At 25.5% G+C, this 25,243-nt stretch overlaps 3 protein-coding genes and 1 long non-coding RNA gene across 8 annotated transcripts; 3 read left to right on the top strand and 1 right to left on the bottom strand.

Moving 5' to 3' along the window:
* Positions 1-676: 676 nt before the first annotated feature.
* LOC113553967 (tyrosine--tRNA ligase, cytoplasmic) lies at positions 677-5,619 on the top strand. Its single transcript, XM_026957580.1, has 10 exons — positions 677-1,117; positions 2,422-2,597; positions 2,655-2,776; positions 3,191-3,331; positions 3,413-3,598; positions 3,664-3,894; positions 4,662-4,787; positions 5,043-5,193; positions 5,258-5,402; positions 5,469-5,619. The coding sequence occupies exons 1-10, from the start codon at positions 923-925 to the stop codon at positions 5,577-5,579; spliced, it is 1,584 nt and encodes a 527-aa protein (XP_026813381.1). The 5' UTR covers positions 677-922; the 3' UTR covers positions 5,580-5,619.
* Positions 5,620-5,642: 23 nt separating this feature from the next.
* LOC113553966 (uveal autoantigen with coiled-coil domains and ankyrin repeats protein-like) lies at positions 5,643-25,041 on the bottom strand. Of its 5 annotated transcripts, none has more exons than XM_026957575.1 (11): positions 24,879-25,041; positions 24,223-24,275; positions 22,845-22,909; positions 22,583-22,764; positions 7,819-8,029; positions 7,619-7,756; positions 7,346-7,533; positions 7,141-7,268; positions 6,901-7,078; positions 6,667-6,836; positions 5,643-6,070 (listed from the first exon to the last, which is right to left on the bottom strand). In XM_026957575.1, the coding sequence occupies exons 2-11, from the start codon at positions 24,252-24,254 to the stop codon at positions 5,701-5,703; spliced, it is 1,662 nt and encodes a 553-aa protein (XP_026813376.1). In that variant the 5' UTR covers positions 24,255-24,275; positions 24,879-25,041; the 3' UTR covers positions 5,643-5,700. The 5 variants fall into 5 exon arrangements, with proteins under 5 accessions (XP_026813376.1, XP_026813377.1, XP_026813378.1 ...); XM_026957576.1 differs by lacking the exon at positions 24,879-25,041 and adding an exon at positions 24,684-24,834; XM_026957577.1 differs by lacking the exons at positions 22,845-22,909; positions 24,223-24,275; positions 24,879-25,041 and having other exon boundaries at positions 22,573-22,708.
* On the top strand, positions 11,070-17,203 carry LOC113553968 (PRELI domain-containing protein 2-like). Its single transcript, XM_026957581.1, has 3 exons — positions 11,070-11,297; positions 13,915-14,143; positions 16,791-17,203. Exons 1-3 carry the CDS (start codon positions 11,156-11,158, stop codon positions 16,948-16,950), a joined length of 531 nt encoding a protein of 176 aa, XP_026813382.1. The 5' UTR covers positions 11,070-11,155; the 3' UTR covers positions 16,951-17,203.
* On the top strand, positions 19,310-22,317 carry LOC113553969. The gene is made up of 2 exons (XR_003405223.1): positions 19,310-20,855; positions 20,922-22,317. It is a non-coding gene; the product is annotated as an uncharacterized LOC113553969 (long non-coding RNA).
* Positions 25,042-25,243: the final 202 nt, after the last annotated feature.

Genomic DNA, 25,243 nt, shown 5'->3' with positions numbered 1-25,243 from the left:
GAAATTTATTTTAACATTTTAACTAATTTGATTTAAAAATATTGTTTGAGTTTTTAACGGAATAAAAAACAAATTGTACACAAATATTTTTGAAATTTAAAAATAAACACTAGGCTTTAAAATAATGATCTTAGTAACTTGTTATTCCTATAAATAATCATTCTAACCAATGTTTATTTCAAATAACAATTGTTCCAGTATAAATAAAAACTTTGAAAAAATATTGCGTGATATAAATTAAATTTGTAGTTAACAAACATTGGAGTAAATGTAATTTCTAACAATGAGCCTATGAACAAAATAAAATTGGAACTATTAGCTGATCGCATAAATTGGTTATCGAAAAATTAGTCATTGGGACAAATAAGCATTAGAATAAATATTTAAAATATTTAACAAATATTTGAACAAATTGATTTTGGAACGTAAAACCGTAGTTCCAAATCAAAAAAAAAAATTAAAATTAAAAAATAAGAAAAAATTATAAAATTAAATATATACACCATTTAAGATAGTATATCTAGAACTCTAGATATATCTTTAATGTTTCAAACATCGAGATAGATAACAATACTGTATTTGATGGTTCCAAACAAAAACATATATAAGCAACGATGTTGATAATAATATCTTATATATGTTGATAACCGAGTGCGCACCACGATTTAAGATAATAATAATAATTACCTATCTGTTTTCTAGTGAAAGTTATCCTATTTGACTACGGTGTAATTAAGCATTTGTATTTGTTATTTTGTTATCATCGATCGCTCATTACCCAAACCTGATACCGTAGATAAAAGATTTAAGATTAAAAAAACAAATTGTGGTCGCAGAGCCGAGGAGGTCAGACGTTTGATTCGTTTTCTATTTCGCGTTCACTTTTTCACTTGTACACGTGGCTTTATATGTTAAAATCATCATGTCGTCATTTACCGAAAAGAAAAATTTAATTCTACGAAATCTTCAAGAGGTTCTTGGTGAAGATAAACTTGATGTCATACTAAAAGAAAGAGATTTAAAAATTTATTGGGGTACAGCCACTACTGGACGACCACACATTGCATATTTTGTTCCAATATCCAAAATAGCAGACTACTTAAAAGCTGGCTGTGAGGCATGTATAAGAAAAATACAACAATTATAGTAATGTTTAATAGATGTTTTATTTTTGTTTATTATGGTAAAGGCCACAGGCCCACAGCCAATAGAGAATAACAGTTTAATACAAATAAAAATTAACCTTATAAGATAGCTACAAAGTAGTTCATGAATATTTATTATAATTCACTGGAATTCATTAGAAGTTTGCAATAAATTAAATAAGGAGCAACTATGTTATTGTAATAGATTTTTATAATTATATTTCTACACCCTATTACATTTTAATGAACTATCAGTTAAAATGATTAGTGAATAAACAATAAATATAAAGATTTAATTGAATTGAATTATGGATTTATAAATGTAGGTATTCATTTAATTTAAATGTTGCGATGTTGTGCATCTTTCCAAAAAGTTAACAAATTGATAGTAGATATTATGTATAATTACAAGTATAATTATCTCGCAAATTAACTTGATTCTATCTTTAATTATCTCAATTATTGGTTGGTAACTTTTAAACAAGTAATAATTTTACTATAGGTATTGAATTGGACATTTGACTTCTTTTATTTAATGAAGGTTCCAAATTTTATGATAACAACTGCAAATGGATAGTAAAACTAATAATTAGTAAAGTATTTAACTTTCAGATGAATTTTTGAGCTAATTGAATTAAATTACATTTTGTTTTTAATTACAATATTAAATAGTAATGATATTATTGATATTGATATTCACAAAGAAATTCATCCTATAAAATTTGATCTTACTGAAAATTGAATTTACATAAAAATTCCATTTTTTTAGAAAAGTACCGAAAAAATTTACTTTTGACGTTTAGATACCAAAAAATTATAGATTTAATTTGCTGCAAGTAACTAACTTGAAATAGTTATTCAAACATTTTTTTAAATTACGATTTGACATCACCTAATATATTACTAATATATGTGTGACCCTCTGATTGATATTAGTGATATTAACTATGTATTATTATGTTCATTATAATTATACTATAGACACATATGTATAATTCATTTTTTACCTATAACAGCTGCAACTGTTATATTTATACATAATATTTTTAAAATAGAGTTTTTTCTCTGTAAATAAATTATATTGATGTATTATGTGGTATTGTAGATTACATGAGGATGATTATACAATTCTTGATATTTTCAACTAAATATATACAATCTTTGATGATAGGTGGATTCTTAGAAATATTTTTAGTAACACATATTATTTTTAGGAATGCCACCTCTGAATTATGCAGTGTTGGACGATGGTTCTAATTTTAATGTATTAATATAGGTTACAATATTATTTGCTGATTTACATGCATATTTGGATAATATGAAAGCGCCTTGGGAGCTACTAGAACTCAGAGTACAGTATTATGAGCACTCAATTAAAGCTATGCTAACTTCAATTGGTGTACCTCTTGATAAATTAAAATTTGTTAGAGGAACAGAATATCAACTTTCAAGGTAATTAGAACTTTTTATATAATTAATATTTTACTGAAAACTTGTTGTTTTTTTTAGAGAATATACAATGGATGTGTACCGATTAAGTTCTTCAATTACTGAACATGATGCTAAGAAAGCTGGAGCTGAAGTTGTAAAACAAGTTGATAATCCATTATTATCTGGGTTGCTATATCCTGGTTTGTTATAAAGATCTGTAGCTAAGTTAGGTATTCACAAATAAATAAAAAATAAATTTCTTGGGTTTATCTCTAATTTTTATATAATTTAAATTATTTGTAATGGAATTACAAGTTAGAAGTTAAAAAGCAATATGATTTAGTGGTAATTAAGTCTTATTGTGTTATCACAATATTCTGTTAAAGGTTTTCATTTGTTTAATTATGTGTAAAATCAAAAGAATGATTTAAAGTAGTTTTGAATTAATCTAAGCTATTAATTATATCTATTTTTTTTTTTTAAAAACACGAGGTATAGCATCATGTTGGTAGAATATTATTTTGTATTTTTGCTACTTTTTCTTTGATAATGTGTATATTGGATTGATTTACAACCTTTAATAATACTTTGTTTTTAAATAATTTTCTTTTTAGGATTACAAGCATTGGATGAAGAGTATCTCAAAGTTGATGCTCAGTTTGGTGGAGTAGACCAGCGTAAGATATTTACAATGTCTGAAAAATATCTTCCTCAGTTGGGTTATGCCAAAAGAATACATTTAATGAATCCGATGGGTTAGTTTTGTTAATTTATGTGTAAACATTAGTTTGATGTCTAAATATAATTTAATTGCTTATATATTGTCCTATGTTTAGTTCCTGGGCTAGCTGGAGGTAAAATGTCTTCTTCTGAAGTAGATAGCAAGATTGATCTTTTAGATTCCCCTGCTACAGTAAAGAAGAAATTAAAAAAAGCATTCTGTGAACCTGGAAATATTGTTGAAAATGGATTACTAGCATTTGCTAAACATGTCATCTTTGGTTTATTTGAACCTAATGAAAGTATGATTTTTTTGTATGTTTTTAATAATACATATAGACAAAAATGTAATTACTTTTACTTCAAGAATTTAAAATATCTAGAAATGAAGCCAATGGAGGAGATTTAAATTTCAGCTCCTATGAAGATCTTGAAATTTGTTTTTCTGAACAAAAGTTGCATCCAGCTGATTTAAAAGCATCTATTGAATTTTATATCAATAGATTATTAGATCCAATAAGACAAATATTTGATAAACCTGAACTACAGAAATTAGTTGCTAATGCATATCCAGCCCCCGTTAAACCAAAAAAAACTGGTAAGACTGCATCAAGTTGTAAATAATTTTGATATGTAATTAAAAACAGATTATAACTTATTGCAGAAAAAATTGAAATAAGTATGTTGTTTAGCATAGACTGATAGTTCCTCAACCTCATCACCTAAAGCATTACCTCATCTTTATTGTGGATTATTTACCCTTTTAGAAAATGACTAATATGTTTTAAGATTCCTTTCTAAATTATGAATACAACTGTGGGCAAGATGTTTTCTATCTGAAGTAATAATTAAAAATAACAAAACTAACTTCAAAAATTATTTAAGTATAAATTAAATTGTTAAGCATACCTAGGTAACGTTGAGCTTAAATTTGTGCTGGGTAACTTGAATTTTCTTAACAGTCTTAATAAATTAATAACATATTGACTTTTTCTAAATGATTCATATTTGTCATGGAGTATTTACAAATAAATTATAAAATATCCTTAGAAATAGAGATTGGCATACTATTAATCATTGAATTCAATTTTAATACATCCATTATCCATTTTAGTGAATTAATCAAAAGAGGTACACTCAAACCCGACTATATAGCTTAGTAATTTCCCCATATTTTTTTTTATTAGGAGAAATTTCAAATTTTCTTCAAAATATATATATTTACTGATTTTAGATAGTTGGTAATTATTTATATATATATTTTTTTTATGTATAAATATTAATTGTTTAAATACATTAATACATTATTTTAGTATTTACTAAGTCAATATTCTTGATATATTTTTTTTAATTATTATACAATAGAAAAAAATAACACCAATCAACCTGAAGAAATTTCTCCGAATCGTTTGGATATTCGTGTTGGGAAAATAGTAGAAGTATCAAAACACCCTGAAGCGGATGCATTGTATGTTGAAAAGATCGATCTTGGTATGTATATTGCTATATTAGTATTAATTTAAAGCAAAAAAGAGATCAACATATCTATTACTAATTAGTTTCATTAATTTATATGTCAATATGGAAATTACTGTATATTAACCTTGAGAAGAAAAGGATATAAATTAATATCATAAAAAACTTGTGACATTTTTAATTTAATAGAATTATTTTTCATTACTTATTAATTAATATTAAAAAACTTAAAAAAAAAACATTCTATATATTTATTAATGTTTTTTACAGGCGAAGCGCAGCCTAGAACAATAGTTAGTGGTCTTGTAAATTATGTACCAATTAACGAAATGCAAGATAGATTAGTGGTTGTGTTATGTAATTTAAAACCTGCCAAAATGAGAGGTATTGAATCGAGTGGAATGGTTCTTTGTGCTTCAATGTATGACAAAATATTTATTTTTAGTTTCTATTTTATTGATATTATTGTTTATACTATTTAATAGTGAAAACAATGGCATTAAGTCTGTTGAGCCTTTAGAACCAGCTGAAGGAAGTAAGCCAGGTGATAAAGTTTTTGTTGAGAGTTATGAACAAGGTGAACCAGACAAAATATTGAATCCTAAAAAGAAAATTTGGGAACAGCTTCAGGTAAAATGTTACACATAAATTTATTTATTTTTTTAATTTATAAAATTTAATATATATTTATTTAAGGTTGACTTAAAAGTTTCAAATTCATGTGAGGCTCAATGGCAATCTAACAACTTGATGACAAATGCTGGAAAAATTCTAAGCAAAACATTAAAAAATGTTAATATTGCTTAAAGTTTTTAAGATTAATAATAATAATGAAATAAATATATAATGAAATAAAAATTATATTCCATATATATATATATATATATATATTTACATCTAAAAAATCTTTTTCAAGTGTATAAAATCATTAACAACTTGAATGTGTCACCACACTCATAAAGTTTGATACATTTGAGCTTTCTTCTTCATCAGAAATGTCACTTAAAACTCTTTCATTATCTACAAAAGTGGAATTGAAAAGTTTTTTTGAATGATAAGCTTGTGTTTTAATTGTTTCAAATAACTGATGAAGTTCTGTTTTAGCTAGTTTTATAGCCGATGCTTCTCTGTTGTATTCAGTATATTGTGTATCAATATCATTGTCTTCATATTTTTTATTATCTTCATTATGCTTAAGAAAATCCTTGATTAGGTTGTCTTCTGATTTCAATGATGTCATTGACACAGATTTAATATTATTATTTTCTAATCCAGTTAAAACAATTTGCTTCATTTGCCTGAAAAAAAAGTATGAGATATTAATATTTACAAAATCAGGATATTTATGTAATAAGTATATTAAAAAAAAATTTAAGATTAAACCAATTATTTTGTATTAATATTATTTTATAAATAAGCATAAGTTAATAATAATTCAAATAAATCCAAATACTAAAAATTATATATAAAAGGAAAGATAAAACACAATTTATTTTAATTTATCAATATATGTGTTTGCAATTCATTAATCATTTTATGTGTATGCTAAAAATGATTTAGTGAAATAAATAGATACTGTATAATTTATTATTAAATAGATAAAAATGCAAAAAACAATTAGCAAGTTCTAGAAATAAAATAAAACATGCAATCACAAACAATATCAAAGAAAACACAATGAAACAATGGATAAATCAAGAAATTTAATAACATGCTGTCTATAATTTATTTACAAGTTGGAAACAGAACACTGTGGTAGTATGGTATGGTTGTTCTGTTCTTTATATTTAAGTATATAAAGTTATCAAAAAACAACCAAATTTTTAATTAAAAATATTTATAATGAATGCAATAACATAATATAATCTAAAACTATTTAACCAATAATCATTACTTTATATCTGATCTGAGTTTGGAGACTTCATTATCTTTAAAAGTACTGGTAATAGCTAATTTATCCAAATGTGATTTTGTGATTTTGTTGAATTCGTTATTTTCTTTTAATACTGTTTTGTAAGTATTATGTTGTTCAGTTGGAATATTTTCATTCTCATACTCCTGTGTCTATATAACAATATAAAGTATTAACAAATTTAACTTAAAAGAAAAAAATTCAATTCACACAAACTTTATTTTTATTTGGTAAATTATTCAATCTTTTATTTAAATCCGTAATGATGATATCTTGATCTCTAATTAATTTTTCTGAAATTACAAGTTTGGACTTAAGTGCTGTGATTGTATCTAAATATTCACGTTCACGATTATTTAACTTTTCTAACGAATCGCACGATTCTTTAAATTTCCTATTTAAATATTATAATTAAATAAAATAAAATAGTTAAAAAAAGGTGTTTAATTTATTTACTCAAGTAATCTATCCCTTTCAGATGTCACACTCTGTAATTTTTCTTTAGACTTAGTGTTATCTTTTATCTGTTGACTATAATGATTTTCAAGTTCTGATATTTTTGCTAACAGTACAGACAAATATTTCTAAAATATAAATTAAGGTATAAATATTATTTATTAATGATTTGTTATTAAAAAATAATAAATAAATATTAACTTACATTTTCCTGAGAACTATTATCATATTTTAAATTTTTACAATAATCATTATCTCTGGTCGGAATCATAGAATTATAGTTAATAGCTAGGTTATTATTTAATTTAGAACTAGGAGAATTTTCAGCACATTCATCAACAATTCTACCCACAACTACTTGCATTTCATTAACAATTTTTGCAATGTCTCCATCTAACAAACATTCAATTAGTTAACTATTTAATAATCATCAAACTAATACAAATATATTAAAAAGAAAAAAGAAATGTTTACTAACTTTGAATACTTGGGAATTCCTTAATTTCCTTTAGTAAAAATTGTAATGTTCTGATAGGATTGAATACAGAAAGTGAAGTAAAACTTTTACATTCTTTATCAATAGGTGAATCATTACATTGTACACTCTTGGTCATTGCTAGAAATAAAAACTAATTAAATATTATTTTAATAAAAATATTAATGTATTAACGTTCATACATTTAGTATTCATCTCAGGAATAGAGGAATATTTTTTAGTTTTATTTTTGGTACTTATTGCTGTATTGGTTCCGACTGATTTTTTATTTAATAGATTACCCCAGGTATTCTGTTTTTCTGGTAAAGACTTTTTATATTTTGGTTTTGATAAAGATATCATAGCATTTTTCTGTCGACATGACTTTGATTCCATAATAAATATTTGTTGATCCTGAAAAAATATGTAATTAATTCAGGGGCAGCTCCAGAGAGGGGGTTATAGAGGCCACGGCTCTCTCAGGCTTATATTTCTAAAAAAATTGTATTTTGTTGAAAAAAAAATTATAAGCTAAAAACATATTATACCATCGATTATCATAGACACGTACAAGTATGTAGATATGACGGTATGTATATGCTATCTATATTATGTATACTATGAAAAACCTATAATCATAAGAAAAATTAAAACTAAGAAACCCCCCCCCCCCCTAATCAAGTCTGGAGCCGCCCTTGTATTAATCAATAGTAGTAACTTAACTATGTTTCATTGTTTATTTTCTATAAAAACAGATACAAATATACAATTCTAGTAATGTAAGGGTGAAATGTATGGTTATTTTTAAGGAATTCATTAATATTATATTATATGCTAGCTTAGTAAGTTTTGTTATTTTAACTAAGCCACTGATATACATGGCTTACTAACACATATTTAGCTTCTGCAGTTCCAGTTTTGTGTTGTTAGCTTAAGTATTAGAGTGAATTTATCTATTAGTTAGGTCGGTTAGGTTAGGTTAGTTAGTCGTTTTATCAAACTTAAAGGTAATAACATTCATTATTTATGTTTTCTCATTTTTATAGTATTTAAATTTTATACAAACTATAAGCATTATTAAATTTTAATATAATATTATATACACACATAATTTTTAATTTTGTTTAATAAATTTAATAGATAAAAAGTGTGTAATTTATGTGTATAGTGTATAAATATCAGATTTTTATTCTTTTTGATAATTCATAAAATAAGCACAAATAATATGTCTTATAATTTTATTAAACTTATTTAAAAAAACATAAAATAGTATACTTACTTATAGATACTATAAATTGAATGATTGAGAAATAAGAATTTGATATAATATACTTTTAGTAACAATGAGTAAATTATTATTTAAATATAGTAAAAATAAAAAGAATTTTGGGAAACTAATTTTAATTTTTGCTTACTTGTCTGAAAGTTATTATTGAATTAATTTATAATTATAATTTATGTTATGTACTCTTTTATGTGTACTCTGTAAACTGATTAATGATTATAGTATTATACCTGTAGAGTATAGATAAAAACAAAATCATTTAAAAAAAACCGTCGTCCGTTATCATACTTCATTATTGTTAGAACAAACGTCACTTGGAAAAAAGACAACATTTAAAAATTAGGAACAAAGATAATGTGGAACAAAAGTCAGTGATCCATTCTTTAGCCTCTAGGATCATGAATATTAATCATTGTAGAAAATATTTCTCAATGTTCTTAATAAATTATCACTTCATAGTTCATACCACGATTAAAGATACTACCTTTAATAAAGATTAACTAAAGATAGTATCTTTAATCGTTGTTCATACACAGACTTTGAAAGTATATGTAAATTTTATTTCCGATATTCGTATATACAGTATACAATTAATAATTATAGATACTTCTATGACTAATTGAAGAGTGAAGATTTACAATTTTTATCTATAATTTTTACTTCACTTAAATAAATAAGTAGCTAGTATAGGTACAAGGTTCAAAGTCTATGGAGTAGGTACAGACTTTAGAGTTTAGAGTACACATTTATAAGAAATTAGTATAGTCAAACTCTAGTTTGATACAAACATGGTTCAATTTTAAAATTATACCTATTTAAATTATGGTTTTTATAATAATTATTTTTTTTTTAAAAAAGATGGGTCATTGGAAACCACTGCTGTTTATTAGATGTAGAATTTTAATGGTTGTGCTATGTTTGAATTCGATGATATGACTATTTAGGTATTAATGCATTATTATAGATACCTATATTTTATAATAAGATATACGAAAAACGATTTTGAGCGGTAACGGTCCGTAGTTAGATTATTTCACTATTGGTATAATCATTGATTTTAAATCAATGGTATAACATATAAGTATATCTATAGTAGTTGTAATAGTAAATACCTAGATATATTTCATTCACTTATTATATTTTGATATTACTAATAAAGTTATCTATTTTACCATTAGTTTAGTATTATATTAGTTTGATTTAATTTTGTCAAAAACATTGCATTTATTACATTATTTATATTTATATTATGAATATTAATATTTAATTATTTTTTATAAGTTTAGCTTGCTATTATAGTTGTATAGGTACTATTGACTTTTTAATAATAATGAAATAAAATAAATTATTATAATAGTATATATTTATATAGTACAGGGGCGGCTCCAGAGACTTGGTTAGGGGAGCCTTAGTTTTAATTTTTCTTATGATTATAGGTTTTTCATAATATATACATTATATAGATAGCACGTACATACTGTCATACCTGCATACTTGTACGTGTCTATGATAGTCGATGGGATAATATGTTTTAGCTTATAATTTTTTTCAACAATATACAATTTTTTTAGAAATATAGGCCTGGGGTGCGGCCTCTAGGGCCCTCTCCCAGGAGCCGCCCCTGATACAGTATTATATAATATATTATTATTATAAAATTTTGAGTCAATACCACCTTACTGTAAAATCTATGAATAAGTTCATGGTATTTGTATACGTATTGTACCTACCTACATGGCTAAACATTACATAAATACATTTTTTTAAATAAGTAATAGCTTAAAATTAAGCTATATACCCACATATTTTGAAAATGTCATATTGCATATAGACTATAGAATAAAATTCATAATACACATAAAAGTTTTAAGATGATGTTTTTATAACAATATATTTTTCCTGAATTTTAAAAATCTAATGCATAATATATAATAGATATATGCAAGAAACGTTTACGATAATAGTCTTTGGAATTAATTTCCCATACCGTATTAAAAACGATTTAAAAACAGTTCATATTTGTACAATGATATATTGACCTTCATTACTATTAAAGTTCCAAGTCCAATTTAAATGTGTAATAGTCGGAAGTTTTTCAATATTTATGTTCATTAATATTGATTAATGTTTATTACTTATTAACAATAGAACAGTTTTAACTTTTAAATGATTCAAATAATATTTTTATTATAGTTGTTGAACGTTTCACTGTGAGTTGTATAAAATAATATAATATTATATTTCTTTTTTTATGTATGCAAAATATAATAATGGTTTTAACAGTTTCGTTAGTGCACATATTCCAGCAACCATTTCAAACAATTAAAACATTCTACAGTCAAATCAGACAAAAAGATGATGTTGTTAAAATTTCAGAATTAATTGATGCGCACATTGGTAATAAATAATAATAGTAAGGTAGAAAAATTATAGTATTAGTATGTTTTTTATAGCAAATTGAAACACAAAATTACTACAGGAATTAATATATATAATTAATATAAGTATTTAGCTTTGAAAATTTTTTTTTTGTTTACTTTTACACACCATTTTAATAATATTCCAACAAACGACTATATTTTGTTATTTTGAGAATATTTTTTTACATTGTTGAGTATTTTTTTTTAAATGCATCGTCTGATACTTGAAGGTGGTCAAACATTAAAAACTAAAAAGTATAATTGTTTTTAAATTCATAATTAATTCATAAGTATTTTTATATAAAAGTTTTAATGTTGATTAACATAGGTAACTATAGTTATAGTATGACAAAATAAATATCTAATAAATAGTATTCATCATGACCTAATCAGTGACTGCATTGCACAATTGGCCATTGTAGTTTTATTTTTGTTTTTATTCAACACGGTTATCGGGATATAATATGTATACAGGACGATTAATCAACACTCACTCCAGTTTTTTCTTTTATAATTTATTAAAATTCTGATTTTTAGAACTTTTAAGCATGCTAGGTGGAATCTAAGAAAAAAACATCAAACGCTCTCATTTACAAACAACTCATTTATCAATAAAAATTAATTATGTACATTTTTTTTAAATTCTGTTATTAATTATACAATGAATAATTGTGTTATAATCTTTATGTATCAAAGATTTTTTCGGAACTTAATTTTAATTACCTATATAAATCAAAAACATTATTCTAGGTCATAAATATATTAATAGAATTAAATAGAATTAGGTATTAAACTATTAAAAGGTATCATCTTTTTTCATACAATTTAATCAAAGATAGACTCAATTTTTTTTAAAAAGACGATGTATTTTAAAAGCAATAAATAGCAGTAATGTTGCCTAATTTGGCGAAATATTTCATAATTTTATTAAAAACTACAAATGTTTCATAACTTAGTAATTAAACGAAATTGACCGTGTGACTATAATGTATGAAATAATTTTTGTTTCCGTTATTTTATTATTTGATTTTGAGTTTTTTTTTTTTAATTAGGTTTATTTTTATTTAAATTTAAATTTAAATTTTTCATTGTACCCAAGGCATTATGAATCATATTAAGTGAAAAAATCAAAATTTAAAATTATAGTCATCTGTTCAAAACATTTTCATGTTTCCTTATTTATTTTACTGTTAAACATACTATCTACATCATGGGTCACCAAATGGCGGCCCGTAAACACATTTTATCAGGCCCGCAGACAAAGAATAAATAACACATATTACAACAAAATTATGTGTTATGAATGTAAATTATTATTATTTTTAAATATTATGGGTTTTTAAATAATGTAAATATGTACTTAGAATTTTTATGGCCCACTAAACATTTTCAGATTCCTAATGTGGCCCTTTAAAAATATTAATTGGTGACCCCTGACCTACATTATAGGTACTATTATGTTTGTTAAAATATTTTACCTACGTCTTTGCACCCCTCCTAGCTGAGTTATGCATATTTTTTTCTTGTAACTTGTAAATATTTATTTTTTTGATTCTTACAACTTCTCTGTCCTAGTATAATAACATTAATAATAGGTACCTATATTAAACTAATTACAAGAATAATAATATTTATTCATGATCAATTCAATATAATTTTTTTTTTTAAACACTTTTATACAGACATACAGTAAGTATATAAATTAATTGGACATTCAAATGTAATTCTAAATTTAATTCAGATATTGTAGTACAGTTTTTTTAATGTAATATATGACTAATTGCCTAATACCTTTTACAATGGTCTAAAATAAAAAAAAAGTCAAAATAACTTAAATTTTTTATAATTTTTTGAAAATACTAAAATACCTAACCATTTTAATGGAAAAAAACAATTTGGAAATCAGTTAAATTTTGAATGAACGAAAGAAACTTCTATTTCAAAAAATACAGCATAATATTATGGACGATGGTAAAATTACTAAAATTGTATAGTTGTAGTAATTATAATACTAGGTCATCTGTTTTTATATATTGTTCAATATGTTCACTATCACTATACACCACTAATCCAAGTTAATTTTAACTCCACTGTGGTCTAAATCAAATATGGTCTTATCTAAAAAGACGTTTAAATATAATGTCTTTTAAAAAATAATTACATAATAAAATATCTATGAGTTGTGTGTTCTTTATAATCTATTGAATTTGCAAATTAGTAATCAAAGTGTGAAATCTGAAAACCATACAATTTTACTATAATATTATGTTGTATTTTTGAAATATAAATAAATTTTGTTATTTCAAAGTTAAAACAATTTCAAAATTTGTTTTTCTTTATATTAAAAATAAATAACTCTACAAAATGGCTGTTTTTGATTTTTCAAAAAAAATCGTTGGCTTCTTTTTATTTTAGACTATTGTAAAAAGTTGGCTATTAGTCATAATAATTAAATTGAAAAAAAACTGCACTAGAAATTAAAATATCTGCATTATTTGATGAATTACAGCTATTGATATTCCATTTAATTTGTATGCTGTATAATATTATAATATAACCTACAGCATATAAAGTTTACATTGAATTTTTTTTAGATGAACATGGATTTGAATATACTAAACATAGGCTGGTATGTCATAATATTATTCCTCAAGTATTAAGGCGCGATCAAATACTACATATTCCAGAAATAATTATTGAAGAAGAATGTTGGTATGACGAAAAAGGTCAAAAATTTTGGGCAAGAACGAGAAATTTGAGTTGGTCAGAAATAGCTACGTTATCTAATATTATAACATTATCGATTACACCAAATCCAACATGGTAAATTTATACAAGTTCTATAAATTATATTTTACATATTACAATCTACAGTGGCGTCGGAGAAGGGGTAGTAATCTACTGATCTTACTAGTGAGTAGCGTAAAGAAATTTTTCCTTGTGTGGGGACAAAATTAATTTTTCATCCACCAATGCTACCACTGCTACCAATGCTATCTCTGCTATATTATTATTAGACTGAAATATTGAATATATTTAATAGGAATTGTAATAGTCTTTAGGTATTCTTGTCGTATGCGGTCTACCGCACACTTGTCATCTACCCACACATGTTTCTATATGTCATATGCGGTCTACCACACCAAAGTCTACCAGAAATTATGGCAAAAAACTTACTGGTCCATGGGTGTTTAGAATGTGCCAAAAAGACGAAAATGGTGTATCGAGGCAAGATATTTTGTTGTAGAAAAAAGAAACAGACAGACACTTCTTGAAATAATTCAAAATGAAATTGAAATTGGTACAGAAATACACTCATGAATGCCTTACATATAAGACATTAGAAACTAAAGTGTTCATACAAAAAACCGTAAACTATTCCCAATTTTTTATCGATCCTATGTGCACTCACATAGCGTATAGAAAGTTTATGGGAAGGTTTAAAACTTCGAATCGTAAAAAAATGCATGTTACATCACCATCATTGCTACCCTCGTATTTAGTGGAACAATGGTGGCGTCTAAGAAACAGCAATGATCATATATTTGAATGTTTTTGAAGAGACCTAAAGTTATATTGTGCCTAATTTAAATAATAGAAATAAAAATTATATAGACATAGTATAGTATTTTTTGATACATTGACATATTATATTATTTTATTTGTTTTTATAATTATGATTCTATACCTATTTTTTTTGTACCTAACTTAACCTAATTTAGGATAAGATCGTGACATGTATTGTTTTATTGAAATTTTTTTAATACATATTGTGTATTAAATTAAATATAATATAATTCTACCATAATTTAATTACGTATAAAAAGTATGTTATAGACCGCATATGACCCCATAGTAATTTGGGGCCTTTGGTTATAGAGTTATATTTGGTATAACAATATTTTTGGAGCCTATTTTTTATTTTTGCGGGAGAGCCTACATTTTTTTTAGTTATGCCACTAATATGACGTATAACATGTGTGGTAGACAAGTGTGCGGTAGACCGCATACGACAAGAATACTTAGTCTTTATTTGTTTAGTCTGTAGGTACTCCTGTAGGTATACTAACTTTAATGCAAGGCAAGGCATATTTACCTAGCTAACCTGGATTTCAGACTGGTGGTGACTAAAGTATTTTTGAGTTTCCTTTATTTAGGTTCGCCCTTTTCCCTGTTTAACGCCAGACGCCTGGCCATCTGATAATGATTCCAAATAATTATGTGATATTGATTTATATTATACATTATTAGAATCCCGAAAAAAAGAGTAACAGAAAACAAATATATGGAAAAAAAGAACAATTTTTAATTATATTAATATTGATTATGAAAATTAAAAATATTTTTTTGAAATATTGATTGAAGAACTCATCCAGCGATGGAACTTCAATTCTTCATAGAGTTTGGGTACGTCTTGTACTATTGGAATGGAGAGGTCATTTGGAAGGTATATCGTTTGAAACTTATAAGGGAGCCTTATTGGTTATTTATCAGGGGCATTTAGATTGGAATGTTTGGAATGGCTTTATGTTTGATAGTTTTGCCGAAATTCTAAGTGGCTAAAGTTGTATACCATATAACCATATAGGTTTTATTAAAAGTTTATGTATGAGTGTTTTGTTGTTTAGATTGACGTGTTTGGAGGTTAGAAAGTGATGTAGTTGACGGGATCGGTTATTCAGCGCCATTCGCTTAATAAGGATGTGGTGGGTCTAGGACAGCCGACGATACATGTAAAGGCTTAGGTAGTACTAGACGTTTTGTGTGGGTTGTATAGGTAGGTTATTGAGGGTTATTGTAGTACAATTCCTTGGTCTAAGAGTGAACATGTAATGAGTGGGTTTAGACTCGCTAATCTTAATCCCCCAATCTTTATACCAGGTTTGGAGTAACTTGAGATGCCCAAGTACGGCAAGCACCCGACCACTCTCTACCTTGCGCGCAACGATTCTCAACCTTTTTATATTCGCATACCACCTACATAGTTTGAAAATTTTTATGTACCACCTGATCATTTTTTTTGCTTATTAATAATGTATTTATGTTTACCTATGATATATGTATAGAATTTTATTTTATTAGGAATTACAAAATGATGGGAATTAAGTATTTAATGCACAAAAAGAAATTAAATTAAATATGTACAATAATAATTATTATTTCGATTAGAAACAACCTCCACACCAAATACCAAATAATAATTAATGTTAATAATGATTCATTCCAATTTTTTTTTTATAAAGGGAAATTTTCTTCGCGTATGAGCTTTCTGCATACCACAGGTTAATAAGGCCTATAATCATAGTTGTTATTTCTAAACAGACAAACATGAAATAATTCCTTCACCAGTAATCTATTTTATAGTTGGTTAATATAATTATTAATATTAATTGATTTTTACTTAATATTATTTATTAATTTTACTATATACTAATTACTTATTCATGCAATATATATATTTATTATTTAGGACTAAGTATGAAATTGACGGCATAACAGATTTTTTTGGAACACAACCTCATGAAATTGGCTATGCAGTAGAGTATTTTTTGAAAAAATATACAGAAAAAAAGTTGTTGGAACACATTAAAATAATTGATCAGGAATGTTTGAAAAATAATGATATATAGATAACATAAGATTTTATGTATTTGAATTAGCTTATTTAAACAAAAAATAGTAGTGTAGTAAATCTGTGTTAAATGCATTTCTGAAGAACATAAAATAATACTTATTAGTAGCCCCGGATTATACCTATTTGTGGCTCTCTAGAAAAGTTTTTTTATAAAACCATTAAAACCAATATATTATTTTTTCTGAAACAATTTTTTTTTATTACAACCAAAATAAAAACTTAATAAAAATAAAACTATGTTCCTTTAATTAATCAGTTTTCATTTATTTTATATATTACCTATTACATTAAATTGTATATTTAAATATCAAAAAAACATTTTTTTCTTGCTTTTAGGGATGTTAATTTTTTAATCAAAGTATCAAAGTCAATAGGTTCAAAAATATCTTTTCTGATAATAACATCATTAGAAAATTCAATTTTCTTTTGTTGAAGTATACTTCTATATATGTTTATTATATGTGTCAGTTTAAAAACTCCTTTTCATCTATGAATTATTGAATTGACACAATTTTTTAGCACATAATAAAGCATATTTTAATGTTGAATATTTTCAATTTTGTGCAAAATAATATTCAAAAATTCTATAACTAATAATACCTACTAGCTGGTTAATACATTTTTATAAGAAATACAACTTTTAATATGTATATTTTTTCTTAATTCTTTTTGAGTTATACTTTTTATTTATAAGAATTTAAATATTTAATCATTGTTTATTTAATGAAGAATTGTTATTTATTCATCTTTATGTTATACAGGTGAACCATACAATATCTAATAGATAATTACTTGATGATAATCAAAATTATGCGTTAGAATAAATGTATAAACAAATAAACAATAGTAAAGATTACTACACACTAAACTACTATAGGCTTAACAAATAACAAATTATTTTGAATGGTACACGAAAAAAAAACTTACATACCAAGCTTCACAATTTAATTATCCATGGTATGCTTACAAATTTGAATTACATTTATAATTTGACTACATAATTTTCTTTTGTATAATAAAACATTAACTTTTAAATTAATACTTATAATCATTGTACTCATTACAAATAATTGTGGAAATTTAAATACTTGAAAAAATTTTTGTATTTAAAAACAATTAACTTAGGTGAGGAATCTCAGAACTACAAATTAAATACATAGGATTAAAATAGATCTTAGTTGAATTACAGTTATAATTGAATACAAATAATAGCGATTCAATTTTAATTTATTTAATATTTATAAAATTAAAATGTGTAATATACTAAAATAAAAAAAAAATTTTCAACTTATGGTTTTATAGATATTTACATTGAAAAATTATATAATAAAAGTCATCAATTTATTAAAAAATATTTGTTTAAAATAACACAAATTATTTTAAGCATTAACAAATGCTTATAATACAATAATCTAAATGTAGTATAGTTATTTTATCTCTGTGAATTAAGTTAAAGTTGAATTTTAACTTGTGTGGTTTTTTGTTTTCTGTAAAGTTTTTAATTCTACACAAGCATTGATAAATTTTTCAAATATTTTAGGAGTCACTCTTGCTGTAATATTTACATTATGTTGAAATGGATCTTGGGTGTACATTTTAAATTGACAAGAACCCAAAAATAATAATTTCTGGTATTCCTTATTTTCTTTATGAAATTGTTTATACCTCCATAGTTCATCTGGAAGTTGTTCTACATTTTCAAAATCCTTTTTAAGTAATGGATAACCAGTGTATGGACTTATCACAAATTTATTAAAATCAAAATTCGAATAATATTTATAGAAAAAATTTAATATGTCACTTTCACTTAGAGTTTCTTGTTTGTTAATAATATATTCTTGTATTTTTTTGGAAAATGCACAATTCCATTGATCAAAAATAATTTCTGGAACAGATTTTTGTAGATCACAAATAGCTGGCAATAATCCTAAGACTTGCATGATGAATAATCCAAGCCAATAGAATGAGTAACTAGAAAATCCATTTGTATTAATAAGTCCAATATTTTTAGCCCATATCTTTAACTTCATTAAAACTGGTTTAATACGATAGTCTATACTTAAAACGTGATTGAGAAGATGAGAGTTATGAACTGCACTGATATTATTAAACGATATATCACAATCAATACTTGTTTTTTTATGAGTGCATTTTATAATAGGTATTTTAGCATAGATTAGAGGAAAAACCTTAATAAATACTTGACTTTGACGAAGTTTATTAGCAAATGATTTTATCACTTTTTTAGCTGGTGTTTTTGAAACTGAAAAATATTTAAATAACAGGGGAGATTAAAAAATAAACATACAATTTAAAAAATAATAATAAATAATATGAAAGAAAAAAGAGCACACAATAGTTATAGTTAAAAAAAAAAACAACTTTTTGTATAATACATATTTAAGGCTGAAATCTAATAAATAATAAAAGTTATGAATAGGGTTTGGAAGTTGTTTTTTTTTTTTTTATTGAACTTCTTAGACGATACTTCCTTACCTAAAAATGTGTGACTCATGCATATCCAATAAACTGTTTATTATTATTTTTTTTTTTGACTTTTAAAGGTAAGGGGTTATTTCCCTACATTTTTAGTCATTTTAACTCATTTTTCAACTAGCTTAAAGAAAAAAAATGAGTTTATTGCAAACCCACTATTAAATCATATAATTTGTCGAATGATATGTACCTACCTTGTTATTGCACCTCTTTAATTTACTATTTTAAAAATATTACAAAGAAAATTCTACATCAATAGAAAAAGCACAAGATCTTATGAGTGATGAATGATAATGCAAAATATAATTTAATTTACATAAACGCTAACTTTTGAACTATGGTTTCTAATACTAAGTTATGTGTCATCGTGAGGTCTAGGACAGTACGATAAAGCCGATGGATTAAAACAGTAGAAGAAATTGATTTTAAAAATTCTAGCAGAAAAGCGTGGAACTTGCTCAGGAAAATCGATACCAGTTGCAAACGGAAAAGATATTATATCAAAATTAAGTCAAAAACATTTGCTAACCGAATAATCGAATTCTCCAGAGCAAAAATTGATAGTAAATATAGAACAGCTGAACTACGAAAAAACAAATGCAATCAAATGTTAGAAATTTGGAAAAGCAGCTGTCTTTGACGAAATCTATCCAGAATTCATAAAACATAGTGGATCTAAAGTCAGACTATGGCTGTCGAAATCCTACTCAGACATCATAGACAACAACAAATTCCCAAGGTATTTCAAGAAAACTAAAATTCTAGCTATTTTTAAGCCAGGCAAACCTAGCAATGAAGTACAAAGCTACCGGCCAATTGCTTTACTCAGCATCGGATATAAACTCCTTGAACGTCTTGTCTAAAATTGCATCTCAGACCCAATAAACTCAATCATTCTTAAGAACAGGCGGGTTTCAGAATAGCAAGGAACTGCTGTGATCAGGTCCTTGCATTAACTACCCGAATTGAAAATGTATTCGAAAAATAGCTTAAAACCGCGACAGCATTCATCGACCTGATGGCTGCTTATGACACTGTATGGCAAGAAGGATTGATTACTAAATTTTTACGAATTATACCATGCCAAACTCTAGGTAATTTATTAAACAATATGCTAAGCACAACAGATTATTCAAGGTGATCATTGGCAATACCAAAAGCAAACAAAAAACATTGAACAATGGACTTCCATAAGGCTTAGTCCTGGCTCCTCTATTATTTAACTTATACACTTATGACATACCACCTACAGACTGCGGTTAATATATACACGCTGATGATATAGCCTTGGTAGCTCAAGTAAAAACATTTGACCTATATGAGACAACTCTCAACAAAGACCTAGAATCCCTAAACCACTACTTTAAACGCTGGAGATTAAAGCCAAATCCAGTAAAAACACAGGTAACCTTATTTCACCTTAATAATAAAATGGCAAATTGCGAAATCAATATAAATTTTAATGGATAGGTGATTGAAAATATCCGACACCTCAAATATCTCGGTATTCTTACAAGGAACACCTGACAAATGCTGCAGCAAAACTAAAAACAAGGAACAATATCATTCAAAAACTTGCAAACTCCGAATGGGGAATGGACACTAATACCCTCAGAATATCAACAATAGCACTTATACTTTCGGTTGCTGACTATTGCTCACCAATTTGGCTACAAAGTGCCCACACAAATAAAGTAGACACCCAACTGAACTCTGCTATGAGAATTATCACTGGGACGGTTAAATCTACCCCTATAGCTTGGCTGCCTGTACTGAGTAACTTAAGCCCACCTCATCTACATCGATACAACTTACTAATATGAAGAGTGGACTAAATGCTTCTCAAATACTTTACTCCCTATACATAATGATATAAACACTGGTCCTAACATAAGACTAAAATCTAGGAAACCTATATGGAGGCTTGCCCAAAAATTCATATCAGAAAAATTCAATATAAACACAGAATGGAATAATGAGTGGAAAAACAGCAATCCTGACAAAATCAACCTAATTAATAACCCAACGGTAGGAGTTCCAGGTACTGACCTCCCGAGAAGGGAATGGATAGCATTAAATAGATTCCGAACGGGCCATGGAAAAACAGGACACATGCTCCATAAATGGGGACTCAGGCCAACATCAGGATGTGACTGCGGCTATGAAAAGCAAACTGCTATACACATTACTGATGAGTCATCAGTGATGACTGTAATACTCAATGACTACAAGGAGGAATGCAAGAGCTACACAGAGCCACAACAGACACAGTGCAATGGCTAAACTCTCTGGACATACAAATCTAATAAAAGACCTATGCATATCACACATCCATTACTAGTCAACATATTACATATCTAATTTGTTATCATTTAGTCAACTTTTATATATTTATTTATACTTTTATCTTTCTTTACTTTATATTTATACCTATTTTATACTATGTTACTTATGTTAAACTGTGAATTGAATGTAATATTTATCTAGGTTATACAAAATAAATAAACAAGCACTAAGTTAGCAACTGCAGAACTCAGTCTTAATGATTTAATACAAAGTATAAAAGATATTGATATTAAAATTGAATCAGCAGCAGTTAAAATTTCAAAAATTCTAAATGGTGAAAAAGCTTTGAGTGGTTTCCAGACGACTCCAGTGTTGAAGATTTGGTTCATTTCAAATTTTCTCCAATCAATTTAGTTTTCAGTAAACGTGGAGAGAAGTTTTTCTAAATATAAATAATTACTATCCGATAATTGTCATTTATTTAATTTTGACAATATCAAGTATGCTCTAATAGTATAATGCATACCTTTAAGTAATTTTTAATCTTTTATAAATTAAATTTCTTTTTCTTAATTTTCAACTGTTGTTTTTATTTTTTTGTTATTTTTGTATGTTTAATTGTTTTAAGGTCATCAATTTCCGATCCCTAGCTATTAATATGAATATCCTAATTATTTGTAGTTAAACTTATTTTTATAGTAACTGTTAAAAAATAAAAATTACAGATGTTATCATTATGTTAGTTAACACCATGGTAGAATCTATTGTGGTTAATACTTTATAAAATAACTATTACTATATACATTCATAAATTAAAATAAATTGTAATACTAACCATAGCTTACATTAAAGTCAACATCGCTGTCAGTAATATTAAGACCTGAAATTCTTGATCCATAAGGTAGGATGTCTGTTATAGTTGTGTTTAATACATTAGAATTTATTAAAATTCTTTCCAACTCTAATTTGAATAATGTAACAATATCAACGTCTGGTTTATAGTTAATTTCTTGTGATTTAAATTTTTCTGAAATGCATTAAAATATACATTAAATTACTTAAAACACAAAATAAAACGTTCAAGTATTAAATTAGTTTTGATTTTACTGTGCTTGTAACATTCTTCATATTGTAGAGGCCTCTTTTTAGTATTGAAAAGTTTATTCTTTGCACTAAAAAAAAGTTAAAACATATTAAACTATACTTAAACGAAATATAGTTAACAAGTAGCAAATCACACAGAAATTTATACAATACATTTTAAAAAGTTTTTTTTTAATATAGGTACTTTGTACTCAACCATAATACATAGTGTATACTGTATACACTATAAATAATAACTAAAAACTATTTATAATATTAAACTATTTAATTTATAACTTTATCAAACTCGTCAATACATTTTGTAGCATTTTTCAATAACTTTGAACAGAACTTCTTTTTGATTGATATTGACATTAAATAATGAAAACTTATAGTAGTCTTAGATGCCTGTATGCAGTGGCAGCTATCCTTAAAAATATAGGTGTAGCGAAACATAAGAAGTAACCACCTACCTTCAATAATATTCATCTATAAAACATCCCATCTATTGAATAGTTTATTCAACATGTTTAAAAATATGAGTTACTTTTATACTATTAAATATTCCAAAGTATTATTCTGTATTATTCGCATACGACAATCCACCTCAACCACCTTTAATTAAAGGTGTAGCAGGAGCTACATCTCTACTATAGGATAGCCACCACTGCCTGTAAGTATGTATTGATTTTTATCAGCAACAAAAAATGTTTTGATATAACCAACACATATTCAATAACTAATATATTTTCCACAAATTATTTTCCTAAAAAATTTATTTATTTGTAAAAACCCATATTTTTAGCTAATTGGCTTTAATTAGATACTTTATTATATAAATATTCATAATAATTTGTAAATTTTAAAAAAAAATTATCATTAAAAATATTGTTTGATGTTAGATTAAATACTGATATTGCAGTTGAAAATTCAGAATTGCTGTCAAACGTTTAGTTTATTTAATTCAGTATACTGTCATATTACTTAGTTGACAGTGTGTCAATATGTCATCAATGATTAAAATTATTTATTCTAAATAAAATTATACAAAATATGATGTAACTCATTTATACGTTAATACAGTTTATAAACATTTGTTGTTCTACAGTAAATTTCATAATTTTTTTGAAATTTAATTTTGTTAACTCACATTGCTTTACAATATTAATAATTCACCAAGACTTTTTTTTATAAGAATTAGACTTTTATAGAAAAAAAAAACAATATTAAATCAAATTATTAAAGGATTCAAAATCAGGGTAAGCCGGCCCACCTGCTGGGCACGTCACTGAAGTCACATAAAAAATAGCTATTATAAAAATATATATTTTTTTTATAAAAATCAAAATACTGTAAAAATTCTAGACAAAATATAAAAAATTAATTTATTTAAGATAATTACCTGTGTTGGAATGGAGTACATTGGTTATCCATTTTAATTAGTTTTCATAACATCTAAAAATAAAAAAATTATATTTTATATTTTAGAGAAATAGTAAGTACAGAGTAAAAATGCATAATAATAAAAATATTTGATATATACATTTCTTTTTTTTTTTTTAATAGTAATTAACAGATGCTATAGCCTGTAGGCATATAACTATACAAACGTCTACGTAAATCCTGGGCCTTTGACTTGTGATCTCAATAACCAATGCTACTCATTAGTTGGCTATTGCTATTGTTTACTTTAATGATATATGGTATTTATAACGATATATTGAAAACAAATATTGTATAAGTTTGATGATTTTTTTTACAATTAACCATATCTGGTTTTCTCAATATTTTTGGGTTCAACTGATTGAAATTTGTGCATAAATTAACCTAACACATTTTTATTCAATATAAATTTGTTCTCACTTCGTTATGTGAAGTTTATAAACCAAGCATAAATTTCAATGTAATATTTAATTTTTAAAAGTTTACTATTTAACTACGCTATTGCGTATTCATGTTGCACAATGTATGGTCTTCGTTCATACAGTCATCATAGAATAAAAATATATGGCAGTAATGTTTGTCAGTAATCATTAAAGTTATTAAGTATCGACTTACCAACTGTCTTTAAATATACTCCGTCAACATTTCAGACTCGAAGCAAAATTCATTTATCACTATAAACTTCATCAGTCTACACTAGTCATCACCATTCATCATAGATATATAACTAACATGTGCTCGCTTATCATATAACAGAGTAAAAGGTATATTATCACAGAACGATATTTGAAGACACTCAACCAGCTGATCGGTTTACTGTATCCCTACGGTATGAAGTATTGGACTCTAAAAGTTAAAACCGTATCCGTAATCTGACTAGAAGTTGGTAATGTGTATCCCCATTTGTTATGATATTATAAAAACGGAAACAAATTATTTATAATGTTTATTATTATTAAACTATTATTTATTATGTATTT

Source organism: Rhopalosiphum maidis, chromosome 2, assembly GCF_003676215.2.
Source record: "Rhopalosiphum maidis isolate BTI-1 chromosome 2, ASM367621v3, whole genome shotgun sequence".
Taxonomy (NCBI): domain Eukaryota; kingdom Metazoa; phylum Arthropoda; class Insecta; order Hemiptera; family Aphididae; genus Rhopalosiphum; species Rhopalosiphum maidis.
Note: the sequence above shows the minus strand (reverse complement) of the source record. Positions and strands in the feature narration are given on the sequence as shown.